At 37.1% G+C, this 17,556-nt stretch overlaps 1 protein-coding gene across 1 annotated transcript in view; it reads right to left on the reverse strand.

Moving 5' to 3' along the window:
- F8 (coagulation factor VIII) overlaps positions 1–17,556 on the reverse strand; it is a 120,598-nt gene that overhangs the window by 59,894 nt on the left and 43,148 nt on the right. Inside the window, exons 10-11 of the mRNA XM_019716077.3 lie at positions 6,224–6,317; positions 1,327–1,541 (exon numbers count right to left, since the gene is read on the reverse strand). Coding sequence (XP_019571636.3) covers positions 1,327–1,541; positions 6,224–6,317 — 309 coding nt within the window. The remainder of the gene's footprint in view (positions 1–1,326; positions 1,542–6,223; positions 6,318–17,556) is intronic.

The raw sequence follows: 17,556 nt of genomic DNA on the forward strand, positions 1-17,556 counted from the left end.
GGTTCAATTTCATTTCTCCCTAGGGTCACTATTACGTTTACGGCAGGAACCAGGGCCTGGGAGTGGGAGTGCGTACTATGAGTGTAAGGATATATTTAGAGCAAATGTGTCCTCAGGGCAAGAATGTGACTGGACCCATTAAGCTTGTTTCTTCTGGACCCAAAGCCATATGCTCGCTGATGTTTTGGTACAGTCTGTAGCCTCATTCTCTCCATGTTCAGATTAGAGGATTTTTCACTCTTTAAAGACCCAAGTAATTATTCAGTGACTTTCTTAAATGAGTTAGTCAAGTAAGATGAATGCCTTTCCTAACCTTCTATGGAGCAACTACCCTTCCACAAGGCTACCAATCTATAAATTAAAAATAGAAAACAGAAATCAAATAAGGCTAAAATGAACCATAAAATGTTAACTAACATTAATACCTTAACTTTTTCGTTTACAAAATTTTAAGCTTTTTTTAAAAGAGCAGTTTGTATATGAACTAAAGTTATGTCAGTCACTTGCTAATTGAATCTTCTAAGATGTAATGTGTAAACTTCACTAATAGGTATCAATTTCATTTTGCATAACCTATCGCTACAGAAACCAAAATGCTAGGGGGAGGAGACTGGAGAATATAGAAACACATTTTAGTCCTCTTCCAAAACTGGTGGAAAAGCTATAATTAGGAACAATTCATCAAGACAGACACTTGGCCAAATTCCTGTGCTTCAGTCTCTAAACCAATGAAAAGTTTCCAGACTAGTAGAAATCCAGTGTATCATAAATAACCAAATGGACACATAGTTAAGCCTCAGCAATGAGTTTTTGGGAAGAACTAAGCTTTTCTTATTCAGAGCATTTAACTTTATTTTTTTTTAAGTAGCAGAAGTGGTCCAAATTCTAGCCATATTCTGAAATGTTTCAGATCTTTCCCTGTATTTTGCTTAAGAAGTATTTCTTGAGCTCTGGAGAAGTCTAGGCTATAATCTAGATCTGTATGCCATCTAAAAATAGGGGATAATTGAACATGTAAAAATGGGCAAGATCACCTTCAGAGAGTGGAATTTTAGACTGGGAATGAGTATTACAGAAAAAAATCTGGGGCTCAGGTCTCCTGTCCACACAGTATTCAAGACTATTACACCAAACTCAAAATCAGTGACAGCTGTGAGAAACCCTCGCTCACTTCTTTTATTGGCCAATATTGCAGTCTACTATATTTTCTGCATACTCTAGGGGGACATACACTGAGAGAGTATAGGAAATACTATCTGGAAGTTCATATGCATCATTGTTCCATTTTTAGCTTCAAATCTAGCACTTGGGAAGAGAGGGACTCACCTGGTTTCCTCTTTGATCTACAGATTCTTTGTAGCAGATGAGGAGAGGGCCAATGAGTCCTGAAGCTAGATCTCTCTCTAGATTAACAAAGCTTGAGTAATACCGGGTCAGGCACCGAGGATCTGATTTAGTTGGCCCATCTTCTACGGTCACTGTCCATTTATATTTGAATGTCTTTCCTGGCGGAATTGGCATATCTTTCAGATGTTTCACACCTACCCACATCCAAACCCCAAAATAGCTTCATTAGAGTTTAACAAGCCACATATAGGAAATCATGTTGTTATTGCAAAGGCTCTACAAATCTGTATTTACATATGATGTTTCTTAATAAATGGAAACTAAATTTGCACCTATTATAAGTTTAAGATTCATACAAATTTTTTACAATAAAAATGGGCCCAGGAGATTTTTGCTAATCTGTTGGTTTGAGTTGAAATGGGCAGGTCTACCCACTATTCCAAATATATGTAAATAACAGATAATAATTTTTATGCATAGCTGAAAATGTATAAAGAAGAAAAATATCTCAAGTGCTAAAAAAAGAGAGACACCAAGGCCAGAGTGGTAAGCTACAGGTGATAATCCAGTTGACCCTGAGTTTAAGGCCTGAATATAAGCCAAAGGGTGTGGTGTCAAGAGATGTGGTATCTGACCCCTGTGAGGGACAAGAACTGAGACCTGCCCTCAGGCTAATGGTTCCTCAGGATAAGAACTGTCTGGTTTTAGTCATTAACACTCACTTTGGGATGCAGTTAATACCTGAAGATGCCGTCTCAATGGAAATTTCAACTTTATATCCTTTCCTCATCCCTATTAGGTTAAGCCTAACCTATGGTTAGGGAACCTATAGAAAGTGAATGGTGTGGTACCTTCTTTCAGTATTTCTCAGCCTTTTCTCCTCCCTCTTCCAGTAGCTGAGAGTGAGGGTGGACGGGTATTAGAGGGAAGGGCAAATACACTTTTGCTTAATAGGTCCTGCTGTTTGAACACTCTCCCTTTCACAACACTGTTTGGTCACCAATGCTTCCTGTGTGGCAGGTGCCCAAATGCTGGTCTTTTCTTAGGACACATGTCTGTTTTCTTTGGAGTCTATGGGGACCTCAGCACCTCACAGTTCCATGACTTCAGGGATGCTTGCTTCAGCTCTTCTTACTTCCAGTGATATATCCATGAGCCTATTATCCTGGTATCCCTCACTCTGCCAGGCTGCCTTCTTAGGCCGGGCATCTTCAAAAAGAGACCAAGCCAGATACTTTCAACAGTATCTGCTTGTTACAGAGAAAACTCATGCATCCTTGCCATGTCAGACAGCAGAAGGGCAGACTGCTCCATTCTTACCCTCTCTTCTTGTCTGCTAGTATGGGCAGTAGCCTTGTGTATGCCTCTAAATTTCAGGGTGCACATTCATTGTCTCCCCAGAATTCTGTCACTATGCCCTTTTTTCATAAAGGAATGCAAATCAAATTGGCCTTAAAATTCTCATCAGTGACAATGATTGTTAGAAAAGAGTGGATGGGGGGCTGCCGGTTAGCTCAGTTGGTTAGAGCACGATGCTAGTAACACCAGGGTTGCCGGTTCGATCCCCACATGGGCCACTGTGAGCTGCACCCTCCACAACTAGATTGAAACAACTACTTGAGTTGGAGCTGATGGGTCCTGGAAAAACACACTTAAAAAAAAGTTTAAAAAAAAGAGTGGATGGGAAACTATTTATAACCAGCCTATGATATGATACTGAACATCATATCATACTGAAGGACCCATAACGTTTAGCCTCTGAAGTACTAATGTATTCAGAAGTTACTTGAAGATATACTTCCAGAAAAACAAAAGAAGAAAAGAACCAGAAATGTATAAGAGCGGTAATCGCACTAACCTACAACTCCAAAGAAAAAAAATCCAAAGATGGCAGCTTTGTAGCAGGCCTAAAAAGCATACGAATTAAAACAGTAAGCTGGTGAACTACAAGAATGTCTTTAAGAAGAAAAAAGAGGATTGGATATTAAGCAATAATTAGATTGATTAAGAAGCTGGAAGACCTAAGGGATATGGTGAAGAGGCATACATTTCTAATGAAAGAAAAGAAAGTCTTTAGGAATACACACACAATTTACAAGGTCAGCATGGCCCAATTATAAAGCAAACTAAGTGTTAACATGATTTTGAACTGCTGGTATAGAATGAGGAAGGATAATCAATTTGACTTTAATAGTAAAATCATTGGAACTGTGAATAATCACAGAATATCACGTAGTTCTGCAGTAAATTCAGATACTTATAATAAGCACGTACTAAAATAATACGAATGCTGGTGTGTTTTTTTAATTTTTAAAGTTTAGAATAAATACACAGACAAAGGAAGGAGTTATTTAACATTACAGTACAAAATCTAAATGTTATCAACTTTAGTTTTATAAAAGTAAAGATTTTATAAATGCAAAGAGATGATCAACACTACAAGAAATTAAATTAAAGCAAAAGGAGACACCACTTTTCACCCACTGGATTGGCATGATTTTAGAAGACTGTTATTGTCTAGCTCTCAAGGATGTGGGAACTTATATTTTCATACATGACTAGAAGGAGTGCAAATCACAAAAGTAAAAGTAAACGCTGGCACTAGTTGAGAAATGGAAGAATAGAGGAGGGGAATGGGGAAAGGTCACTGTTGTTAATATCCTTAATTAACAAAGTATGGAGTCAGAGATATTCAATCACAAAAATATATAAAAAGTGGATGTTTAGTATATTTTTAAAGTTACAATGATAGCCAATTGAGGAACTAAAAACACTGATAAAAGTCTAAACAATTGGAGTGGGAAGAAGCACAATGCTAAATCCTCGTGTAACACAAAATAAATACATAATGTCTAAATTTCAAAAACAAAGGATTAGCATATAAGTAATCTTTTGGGAATACAGAGCTAACCATCAAAAATTTAAAGCAGAAATGCTTAAAGATGGTTGTCTCTAGTCAGTGAGACTTACAGCCAGCCTTTCTGTAGTTTTAAGCATCTGTTGTTTTGATAAAATAAATATGCACCCAAAATTAAATAATAGATAGAATATGTATAACAACCAATCTACTAAAAGGAAAGATTTGTAACAAACTACTTACAAAAGGAATAAAAGGATAAAGTAATTGTAAATAGAAATATAAAATTACTGGAATACATACAAACATATCAGTAGTAACATAAATGTGTTAAATAGGGCTAAAATCCCCTATTGAAAAATGGAAATTGGGTATAAAAACAAAACCCAGATATATGCTCTTTACATGGGCCAGCCCTAATATAAAATCAACAAAAATAAGGGAAATAACAGCACGGAAAAGGTAACTAGCTAAGGATGTGTGGCAATACTAAAATTAGCAAAATAGAATTCAAGTTAAGGAGCATAAAATTGAACCAAGAAGGGTATTTTATTGGTAAAGGAAGAAAGATAATGTCATGAATGTTTAATCAACAAACAACATAGTAAATAAAAACTGAAGTTGTGAACTATTCTGAAATGAAAGGTAAAGTGATTACGAGATATAAAAAGCATGGATGTAGTAAAAAATTGTATTCAGAAAAAATATGACCTTAAATGCATATACTAGGAAAAATAATGCCTATAATTAAATAAACTAAGAAGATAAATGATAGATAGATAGATAGATAGATAGATAGATAGATAGATGTAATCAACCCAGCAGAAAACTAATCAAAGGAGAAATGAACAGGAAATTCACAGTAGAGGAAACCAAAATGGCTAATAAAAATGTGAAAAGATGGTCAACACTCCAAGAAGTTAAATTAAAATTAAAGCAAAAATGAGACATCACTTTTCACACACCAGATTGGCATGATTTTAGAAAACTATTATTGTCTAGCTATCAAGGATGTGGGAACTTATATTTTCATATATGACTAGTAGCAGTGCAAATTATTACTTCATTTGGGGATAAAGGTGTGGCTAGCTATTAAAAATAAATATACATATACTGTGACTCAGAAATTCCAGTCTGAGGTCAGTGAACTTGAAGATAGATCAATAGAAACTATCCAGTCTGCAGAAGAGAGGGAGAAAGAAAAAATATCAAAACATGAAGGCATGTGGGACAACACCAAAAGGGCAACCATGCATGTAAATGGAGGCCCAGGAAAGGAGAAGGAGAACAGGGCACATATTTGAAGAAATAATGACTGCAATCTTTCCAAATTTGGTGAAAAACAAATTTATAGATCTAGGAAGATCAGTGAACTTCAAGTAGGATAAATCTGAAGAAAATCACAGCCAGAGAAAAATGACAAGAGGGGAAGAATGATTCAATGGAATCAAGACTGAGCTATTATAAAGGCTAGTGAAACAATATTTTGAAAGTGCTAAAAGGAAAAAAACGAAAAAAACTCTTCACCTGTGGAATTCTATGCTCAGTGAAGTTATCCTTCAAAAGTAAAAACACAATAAAGACATTTCAACTAAAATAAAACTAAGAGAATTTATCTCTAGCATACTTGCACTATAAGGAATACTAACGAGAATTCTTCAGGCTGAAGGGAAATTATCTGAATGGAAGTGATGCCAGAAGGAAATTTGGATTTCCCGGAAGGCATGAAAAGATAATGGTAAATAGCTGGGTAAATATGAAGGAGAGTACTTCTCATAATTTTCTAAAACTGCCTATGACTGTTTAAAGCAAAAATCATAGCATTTCCTTGCAGGAATTGCAAAGCATATAGACGGAATCTATATGGAAATTATAGCGTAAAAGATGGTGGGTGGTAAATGTGCCTATAGGGTACATAACAGCCTCACAAAGACCAACATAATTTTAGTTGTTATTGAGACTGTGACCTCATCTGTATGTATCGGCACGTAAGGACTACAAAAATGAGATAACACTTACCTTTTGGCATTCTCCCTGAGTGCAAAGGAGTGACATCAGTGATTCCATGAGGGAAGATGTTATAAGGTCGGCTTGCTTGATTCTTAAATATAATCTGAAAGTATAAATGAGATATAAATAAGATCAAGTCCTAAGACAACTAGGATCAAGATGAAAAGTGTGACCTATCTCCAGAAAACAAAAGCTGCTTTGCATTCCTATCATAGGGGTTTAAGTCTAGATTAAGCTCAAATTATTTGTTCTTTTCATAAAATTGCTCACACAGCTACTTAGGTTTCTCACTACAGACCCCATTTCTTTAAAATCATTTCAGTTATTTCAGGAAGTATTCTTTGCACCTTCACACACTAAGTAGAATTTGAATGTCACTGCTTCCCCTCAGCCTGTTCCACTATTTGGGCACTGAATTCCCCAATAGTGGAGAGGAGAACAGTGATTTGGGTGATAAAATCATGACCGCATGAGCAGGCACGATGGGGAGCAGTTGGTTATAGATTAAGCAAGGGTGGCGGTCAACATCGTCTGATTGCATGAGCTTTAAAGGAGAGGAAGGATGGAAGAGCAATAACACGGACACAGCAGTTGAGAATCCTGAGGACAGCAACCCAGCCTCTAGTTCCAAGGATAAAAAAACAACTTCCACTTGCATTCTTGTCTTAAAAGCCACTCATTTGGTAAAACCCACTAAACATCCTGTTTTTGAGCTGTACCCAAGCAGCAGAATGATGTAGGAGAAAAAAGTCACACAGCTCTGTACCTAGCCTTTTTAAATTAATGACGGTAAATCTCAAGTGGGCACTCAAGCTACCTCGTCAACCTGTTACGTTTTCCTAGAAATTCACTTTCCCACCGACTTAGTTGACTGTTTGCTTCTCGGTCCTCACTCTCAGGTGCTTCTTTTTTCACTGAGAAAAGTGAAGCATTTAAAAAAAAAAACTGTCTCATTCTCCCACCATCAACTCTACCTACCTATATGCATATATGGCCATATTCTCTCCTGTTAAAATCAGTTTCTATCTAAGGCCAGCATCTCTTCTTTGGTACTAGTACGCAAGAAGGTTGTAGCATCTTCCATTGAAAAAAAACTTCCTTTTGGAACAGAATAGAGAGCCCAGAAATAGTCCTGTACATATATAGTGAACTGATCTTTGACAAATAAATAAAGACAATAAAATGGAACAAAGATCGTCTTTTTAACAAATGGTGCTGGAAAAAAATTTACTTGCAGAACTTACACCCTTCACAAGAATTAATCCAAAACGGATCATAGACCTACATATATTATTTTGGAATTCCTCTGCATGTGAGATTTGTCTGTGCTACCTCATCTATTTATTTATTCAATTATTTATTTATATCAGTAAAGACTCATGGATATTTATTTTATACTTTTAAGTATAATCCAATACTACTCTATTTATTTTGTTGCTCAAATTCTTCCAGCTTGGCCATTAGAAGCTCTTTAAGTTGGCTCCTATATCCCTGTGACATTGTCCCACCTATTTTTTTTTTTTTTTGAGCACATTCTTACTTTCTGGAACCACAAGATGCTCCAGGTTCATCTTGCATTTTCCCCATCCCAGCCCTAGAGTAACCAATCCTCCAAGCCCTTGGCTCCTTTTATTGGAGACTGGTATCAGAAACCAAGATTCGGGTGTGCTCATTGCTACTGGGATGTCATTGCTTCTAGGTCCTCTCAGTGGACAGAACTAGGAAATATAGTAATATTTATGTAAAAACATGTTTATAATTATTTCTGACTCTAGCCGTCTGTATCTATATTAAGCTAAACATGAGTTTGTACTGATGTCTCCAACTCTGATCCAGTATCACACGATTCATTCTAGCCTTTCCCTTTTGTTTATTTATAATTATCCTCTCCAACAGTGAGAAAGCTAGCTCCCACCATCTGTCATTCATTTACTTAATCTTCAAATAATACCAGTTTTGTTTATTCCTTTCCAATCTTAAAAATTTACTTTTTCTCCTAAGAACAATAGCTAGGATTTCTAGTAAATTATTAAATGAAGTTGGTGATACCCGTAAACTGTGTCTTGTCCTGATCTGAAACAGAAGGATTTCTGAGTTTTACCAAGTATGGTGGTGACTGTAGGTTTCTGTGAATCTTTATCAGAATAAAGATGTCCCTTGCAATCCCAATTTCCTATGACTTTTAATTCTGAATGGATGTTGAATTTTGATAAATGCCCTTTCTGAAACTATTGAAGTTATTAGATGATATTTTACCCTTTTAATGTGTTAATATAGTAGATTACCATATTTGACTTTCTACTGTTAAGTTTACCTAGTACTCCTGGGTTTAATCAACTAGGTCACAATGTATTATATATTGTATATACAGCAATGTGTAATGTATTATACATTGCTGTATTGGGATTATTAAATTTTGTTTAGGATTTTTGAATCTATGTTTATAATGCATTTGGTCTGTAATTTAAATTTTCCTTTCTCATAATTTCCTGGCCGAGTTTACAACTAAGGTTATGCTACCTAATAAAAAAGAACTAATGGGTCTTTCCTTTTTTTCTTATATGCTACATTTAAAATTTTAGTATAAAACTATGTATTCTGTGAATATTGGTGTAAATTGCCAATAAAATGGCAATCCTTACTAGGTTAATAGTAATTTTCTTTCAAAACACTGAAGACATGATTTCATTGTCATCTGGCTTCCTTTGTTGCCCTAGAGAAGCAAGCTGTCAGTTTATGTGGCAGTTTTAAAATATGGCTCCCAAATTCTTTGATACTCCACTCCTTCCATCAAGAGGTAGGCCAAATTTTCCTCTCCTTGATTCTGGGCTTTGGTGGGCCTTGGCTGCTTTGACTAAGATTGTGTCATAAAGTGTTTTGTAAATTCTGATGCTGGGTAATAAAAGGTGATGCACTTTCTAACTTGCTTTAGTGGAACACACACAGTTGGAGCCCTGAGCCACGTGTATATGAAATCCCTATCCTGAGGCTGCCAGGGTGTGAGAAAGCCAAACCACAAGGACAGTCATGTGCTCTGGCTGGCAGTTGTAGTCTTTGAGTCATCCCCATTCAGGTGCCAGACGTGACTAAAGGTGTCTTGATCCCTCCAGATCCGCTGATTACCACCAAGTGACCTCAGTCAATGCCACAAAGATCAAGAATTGCCCAACTGAGCCCTGCCTGAATTCCTGACACACATAACCTGTGAGAATGATAAAACGGCTGTTGTTTCAACCACTAAGTTTTGATGTAGTAGGGTACATAGCAATAGTAACCACAAGAGTTTAATTCTCATTCCTTTGAATCTAATCTTTTTTTCTGTCCATTTTAAAATATTTTTTTTATTTTTCAATTACAGTTGACATACAATATTATATTAGTTTCAGGTGTATAACATAGTGATTAGACACTTATATATTAATAACTTACAAAGTGATCACCCCGGATAAATCTAGTACCCATCTGACACCTTACACAGTTATTTCAATACTGACTGTGTTCCCTATGTTATACTTTACGTCCCTGTGACTGGTAACTACCAATTTGTACTTCTTAATCCCCTCCTTCTTTTCAACTATCCTCCCATCTCCTCTGCCATCTGGCAGCCATCAGTTTATTCTCTGTATCTATGAGTCTGTGTCTGTTTTGTTTGTTCGTTTATTTTGCTCTTTAGATTCTATACACAAGTGAAATCACATGATATTTGTCTTTCTCTGTATGACTTACTAGACTCAGCACAATACCCTCTAGATCCTTCCATGTTGTTGCAGGTGGCAAGATTTCATTATTTTTTATGGCTGAGTAATGCTCCATCGTATATACGAAAGGTTGGACAATTAAGTTTGTGAACTTTCTACCCTGTAAGTGCACCTCTTCTTTATCCATTCATCCATTGATGGACACCCAGGTTGCCTCCGTATCTTGGCTATTGTAAATAATGTTGCAATGAATATATGGGTGCCCATGTCTTTTGAAAGTAGTGTTTTGGTTTTTCAGATAAATACCTAGAAGTGGAATTACTGGGTCCTTTTTTGTCTGTTGTTATAGCCTTTGTTTTAAAGTCTATTTTGTCTGGTTTAAGTATTGCTACCACAGCTTTTTGTTTGCTTGTTTGTTTCCATTTTCATGAACTCTCTCTCTCTCCATCCCTTTCTGTCTGGGTGTGTCTTTTCATGTGAAATGAGTCTCCTGTAGGCAGCATATGTAAGGGTCTTGTTTCTTGATCTATTCAGCCATCCCATGTCTTTTGACTGGAGCACTCAAATGCTTTATATATAAAGTAATTGTTGATAGATGTGTAGTTATTGCTATTTTATTATTCATATTTTTATCTCTTTCTTGTTCTTCTTAAAGAAGTCCTTTTAACATTTCTTGTAATACTGGTTTGGTGGTGATGAACTCCTTTAGCTTTTTTCTGTCTGGGAAGCTCTTCATCTGTCCTTTGATATCTAAATGACAGCTTTGCTGGGTAGAGTAATTGTGATTATAGGTCCTTGCTTCTCATCACTTCGAATACTTCTGGCCTGCAAAGTTTCTGTTGAGAAATCAGCTGACAGTCTTACTGGAGCTCCCTTGTAGGTTTTTTTGTTTTTTTCTCTTGCTGCTTTTAAGATTCTCTGTTTGTCTCTAACCTTTGGCATTTTAATTATGGTCTGTCTTGGTGCGGGCCTCTTTGGGTTCATCTTGTTTGGGACTCTCTGTACTTCCTGGGCTTGTATGTCTATTTCCTTGAAGTTCTCACTGAGCTCATTGAGCATCCTTATGAACTCTGCATCAAGTAGATTGCTTGTCTCCATTTTTTTTTTTTTTAGTTCTTTTTCTGGAGCTTTGTTCTGTTCTTTCATTTGGGATGTTTCCTTGTCTCCCCATTTTGGCTGCCTCCCTGTGTTTCTTCCTATGTATTAGGTAGGGCTGCTCTGTCTCCCTGTCTTAGTAGAGTGGCCTTATGTAGTAGGTGTCCTGTGAGGCCCAGTGGCATAGTCTACCTGGTCGTGTGTGCTGGGTACTCTGGGAGTGTCCTTTGTGTGGGCTGTGTGCCCTCCTATTGTGGTTGAGCCTTGGTTGCTATTTGCGTGTCAGTAAGAGGGATTGCCCCTCAGACTGATTAGTTGTGAGGACTGGCTGTGACTACAGTGGAGGAGCTGTTGTGCAGGGGTTGACCCTACAGAACAGGATTCACCTTAGCAGGGCTCTGGTGCCTGCCCAGTCTGCCCTTTGGGTGTGTCCTTTTTGGAGGTGTTTGGGTGGTGCTCTCGTGTGGTCTGAAGTTGGCCACTAGATGTATTGGTTCTGGAGCTTCTTGGGAGGGACCGTTGCAGGCCATGTTTAGCCACTGAATGTGCCCTGCCTGGGGCCACTTTTTACGAGCTACAAAGTGATCTGCAGATGGTTGCCACCTGTCCTGGGCTTGAAAGTACCCAGGAGAGGCTAAGCTGCAAACTGAGGCCAGCTGCCTGTAGTGCTGGGCTTGGGGTCGGTTAGCAAGAGGTGTGGGGCATGCTGGGGTCAGATGCTGCTTGTTTGGGGTTTGTGAACTTTTGAGAGATTTTATGAAAGTCTTCAGCATGAGCTAAGGCAGACCATTTGTATGGAAAACCCACTGGAAGTGGCTTGGGTGGGCCCACATATTGGGTGGGGCAGGGTCTCAGAATCACTAGGGCAGGCAAACGAACTGATTTAGCCAGGTTGATTGAAACTCAGATATGGCGGCTGCCTATGTCTGCACTCTGGGAGTGGGGAGGGCTCAACAAAGAAATAATGGATTCTACCAGCACTTCTATCTGGGAGAAAGCTGCTGCTCCAGCTCTTACCCTGAGGCGCAATAATCCAGTTCTTCTTTGAATGTCCCTGGCGCCTTTCAAGCTGCTGCCCCAGCGCTGGAGCTCAGAGTGAGTGAGCCCATCAGTGAGTAAGTCTGTGCGCCGGCCCTTTAAGTGGAGTGCCTAGGACTCCAGCAGCCCTCCACCTCACTCAGCCACAATCTCTGCTGGTTTTCACAGCTAGAAGTTGTGGGGACTTCTCTTCCTGGCACTGGAACCCTGGGCTGGGGAGCCTGGTGTGGAGCTGGGACACCTTGGTCCTCCGGGTAGGCCTCCACAGCTGAGACAGCCCTCCTGATTTTTTAACCACTGCACACGGGTGTGGGACCAGCCCGTTCTGTATCTCCACCCCTCCTACCAGTCTCCATGGCTTCTTCTGTATTCTTAGTTATAGAGCTTCTCTTCAGCTAGACTTCAGGCAATTCTCAGTGGTGGTTGTTCTGTAGTTTCATTGTACTTGGTTGTTTTTTTTTAAACATTTTTTAAAGATTTTATTGGGGAAGGGGAATAGGACTTCATTGGGGAACTGTGTACTTCCAGGACTTTTTTCCAAGTCAAGTTGTTGTCCTTTCAATCTTAGTTGTGGAGGGTGCCGTTCAGCTTCAAGTTGTCCTTTTAGTCTTAGTTGTGGAGGGCGTGGCTCAGCTTCAGGTCCAGTTGCCGTTGCTAGTTGCAGGGAGCGCAGCCCACCATCCCTTGCAGGAGTCGAACCGGCAACCTTGTGGTTGAGAGGATGCGCTCCAATCAACTGAGCCATCGGGGAGGCAGCTCAGCTCAAGATGCCGTGTTCAATCTTAGTTGCAGGGGGCGCTGCCCACCATCTTTTGCGGGACTCAAGGAGTTGAACTGGCAACCTTGTGGTTGAGAGCCCACTGGCCCATGTAGGAATCGAACTGGCAGCCTTCGGAGTTAGGAGCATAGAGCTCTAACCACCTGAGCCACCAGGCCAGCCCCTCATTGTAGTTTTGATGTGGTTGTTAGAGGAGGTAAGCACAGTGTTTACCTACTCTGCCATCTTGACTGGAGCCTTCTGTCCTTTTTTTTTCCCCCCAAGGAGGGCGCAGCTCACAGTGACCTATGTCGGGACAGAACCGGCGACCTTGGTGTTATTAGCACCACGCTCTAACCAACTGAGCTGACTGGCCACCCACTTCTGTCCATTTTTAAAACATGTTTATTGAGGTATTATTTATATACCATAAAATTCACCCATTTTAAGTGATTCACCCATTCAATGATTTTTTTAGTAAATTTACAGAATTTTGCAATCATCACCACAATCCAGAATTAGAACATTTCTATCACCCCAAAAAGGTCCTTCATGCTGGGTTGCAGTCAATTCCTGCTCTCACCCTAGACCTTGACAACCACAAATATGCTTTGTGCTCTATAAATTGGCCTTTTCTGGATATTTCATATAAATTATGTAGTATATGTCTTTCTTTTTGACTTCTTTAACTTATCATAATGTTTTGAATTGCATCCATGTTGTATCATGTATGAGTTGTTCATTTCTTTTAATTGTTGAATAGTATTTTAATTATATGGATATACCACCTGTGTTTATCCATTCACTAACTGGTGAACATTTGAATGCTTTCCAGTTTGGGGCTATTATGAATAATGCTGCTATGAACATTTGTATACAAGACTTTTTGTGGACCTATGTTTTCATTTCTCTTGAGTATACTCATATGTCTAAGAGTGGAATTGCTGGCTTACATGGTAACTCCATTTTGAACATTTTGAGGAATGGCCAAGTGTTTATCAAAGTGGCTGCAGAATTTTACATTCCCATCAGAAATTTTGAGGGTTCCAATTTCCCCACATCCTTGCCGATACTTATTATTATCTGTCTTGTTGATTATAACCATTCTAGTGGGTGTGAAATGTATCTCATTGTGGTTTGGATTTGCATTTCCCTGATGGCTAATGACGTTTAGCATCTTTTCATGTACTTATTGGCCACTTTGTATTTCATCTTTAGAGAAATGTCTATGCAAATCATTTGCTCATTTTTCAGTTGGGTCATTTGTCTTTTTATTATTGTGTTGTAAGAGTCTATTTATTTATTCTGGATACTAGACCCATATCCGATATACAATTTGCAATTATTTTCTTCCATTCCATGGGTTATCTTTTAACTTTCTGGTTGTTGTCCTTTGAGGTGCAAAAGTTTTCAATTGTGATGATGTCCAGTTATCTATTTTTTTTTCTTTTGTTGCTTGTTGCTTTTGGTGTCATATTTAAAAAAAAAAAAACAACCTCCATTGTTTAATCCAAGTTCACAAAGATTACTCCTATATTTTCTTCTAAGTGTTTTATAGTTTTAGCTTCTATATTTATGATTTTGATCCATTTTAAGTTAATGGTTATATATGGTGTAAGGAAGGGGTCAACCCTTATTTTTTTGCATGTGGGTATCCAGTTTTCCCAGCACTATTTGTTAAAAAGATTATTCTTTCCCCATTGATTGGTCTTAGGACTATTGTCAAAAGTCAAATGACCATAAATATATAGGTTTATTCTCAATTGTATTCCATTGATTTATATGTCTATCCCATGCCAATATCACACTTTTGATTACTGTATCTTTGTAGTAAGTATGAAATCAAGAAGTGTGAGTCATCTGACTTTGTTCTTTTTTTAAAAGATTCTTTTGTCTATTAGGGGTTCCTTTGTAGTTCCATTTGTGTTTTAGGGTCAGCTTGTCAATTTCTGCAAAAAAAGGCAGTTAGGATTTTGATAGGGATTGCGTTGAATCTATAGATAAATTTGGAAGAGTCTTAAGAGTAATGGACTCTTCCAATCCATGAACAAATAACATGTCTTTCTGTTTATTTCGATCTTCTTTCAATTATCTCAGCAATGATTAGTAGTTTTTAGTGTACAAGTCTTACACCTTTGTTTGTTAAATTTATCCCAAACTATTTTATTGTATTTTTGATGTTATAGTGAATGAAATTGTTTACTTAATTTCATTTCTAGTTTATTCATTGATATAAATATACAGAAACATATAAATACAACGTATTTTTAATATTCATCTTGTATCTTACAACCTTGCTGAACTTGTTTTCTTAGTTCTAATAGCTTTTTTGTACATTCCTTAGGATTTTCCACATATAAGATCATGTTATCCACAAATAAAGACAGTATTATTTCTTCTTTTTTAATCTAAATGCCCCTAATTCATTTTTGGGGGGGACTCATTTCACTGGCTTCCAGTACAATAGTAAATCGAAGTGACAAGAGAGGACATCTTAACTTGTTCCCAATCTCAAGAGGAAAACATTTAGTTTTTCATCATATTATAAGTTTTTCTTAGATGTTCTTCATCAAGTTAAGGACCTTGACTTCTGTTGCTAGTTCACTGAGAGTTTTTTTCTCTCATGAATTGGTAGTGGATTTTGTCAAATCCCTTTCTCTACTTGTTAAACCTATTACATAATCATGTACTTCTTGTCCTTTATTCAGTTATTATGGTGTAGTTCATTAATTTTTATATGTTGAATCACCCTTGCATTCCTGGGATAAATTCCACTTGATCATGATGTATAATGTTTTTTAAATGTTGCTAGATTTGGTTTACTAATGTGTTGTAGAAAATTTTTATATCTATATTCACAAGGGGTATTAGCCTCTAGTTTTTTCTTTTAAAATTGTGATATTTGTTTTGTGGCCTAATGTATGGTCTATCCTGGAAAATGTTTCATGTGTACTTGAGAAGAATGTATATTCTACTGGAGTTGGGTAAACTGTTCTATAGATGTCTGTTAGGCCTAGTTGGTTTATAGATGAAATGAGATTAGCCATTTGTTGATAACTTTTGAAGCTGAGTGATAGGTTCAAAGAAGCTTATTTTTACTATTTTCTGTACTTCTGAGTATGTTTGAAAATTTCTATATAAAAGGTAAGAAATAATCCTCAAATTCTTACATTTTAATAGAAAAGCTCATTAGGATTCAGCAAGGTGTCCAAAAGCATAACTTACATAAATCAAAGAATGAGGGAGATCTGTATATCTTAATATGAAATGATATCCAAAATACATTGTTAAATTTTTAAAAATCAAAGTACAGAACAATTTACATAGTGCTCATATTTTGTGTAAAACATGTACATATACACTTGTATAGGTACAGAGGATGCCAAACGTGTATACACATTTTAAGAAACGAAAAAGATGTATTAAAATTGTAATACTCAATATATACCGATAACAAAAGATGAATACAAGTATGTGTATACTTTTTTTGGCACCCCCAGTACATACTATTTCTGGATGGGAATATAAAAACTGACAGCAATGATTGTCAGGCTATGGAACTATAAGTCTAAGAGGACTGAAAATTTGCTTTTCATTGTACACTTTTTGCCTTTTGAATTATTCTTGCCAGCTAACTAAAAATAGGTAAATGCAATTTATGAAGAAAAATTGTGTTAAGAGTAGTTAATTGAAATTTTGGAGAGTGCAATGAGGGAAGACTTGTCCTACAAATATCAAAATGTATTACAAGTAGTTGTAGTCATTAAAACAGTGTGATAACATCACTTAAAAAGAACGAATTTTAGCAATTTAGTGTTTGATAAAGAAGGCATTTTTAAATTAGTGAAGAAAGAACTGATAGGGCCAATTGGATGTCATTTGAGGAATCCTTATTTGACACTATGCACTATACCCACAAGTAACTTCCAAAGCAATTAAAATGCATATTGTAAAAATAAAACCATGATAGTAAAAGAATAAAATATAGTAGACTATTTTTATAACCTCTTGGGGGTGGTGAAGACATTCCTAGGCAGAAAACATAAATGAAAAGATTGATAAAAGATTGACTACATAAAGATCAAAAATCTTTGTAATACAAACAATATCATAAAGGAGTTAAAGTATACAAGTGACAGACTGACAAAAATATTTAAAAGATAAATAACAATGTGCCAATATCTATAATGTATAAAGTCTTTACAAATGTATAACCAAAAGATGACCATTTTAATAGAAACCTGGACAAAATTTATAAGCAGGCAATTCACAGAGGGTGTCATGTAAATAGTCAACAAACATGAAATACTATGCAATTTACTACTAACCAGGGAAATGCAAACAAAGACAATATATAAATTTTTTCCTTATCAAATTGGAAATCTTTCTGAACATTTATAATATATATTGTTGTCAATGGTGTGGGGAAAAGGGCACTCATATACTCTAGGTGAGGGTATAAATTGATACTGAATTGTTGGAAGGCATTTTGGCAATATCTAACAAAACTCCATACTGGGAAAGGCAGTCTCATGTGCATAGTCTTTTGATCCCTGCTTGGCCACGTAAGAATGGGCCTTGGGCCTGGAACACTTCCTTAGTAGGAAACAAAGAGCCCACATTGCCTATTCCAGGCTTATCACCTTGTGTGAGACTATCTTTCCCTGTTTCAGTCTCAGTGAATGCTCCTTTGTTCTGCGTAAGCATGTGCATCAGTGGGCCTCAGCCATGCCCCCAGCTTTCAGTATTTCAGA

The sequence above is a fragment of the Rhinolophus sinicus genome, chromosome 18, assembly GCF_057876585.1.
Source record: "Rhinolophus sinicus isolate RSI-liver-muscle chromosome 18, RSI-T2T, whole genome shotgun sequence".
In the NCBI taxonomy this organism is placed as follows: domain Eukaryota; kingdom Metazoa; phylum Chordata; class Mammalia; order Chiroptera; family Rhinolophidae; genus Rhinolophus; species Rhinolophus sinicus.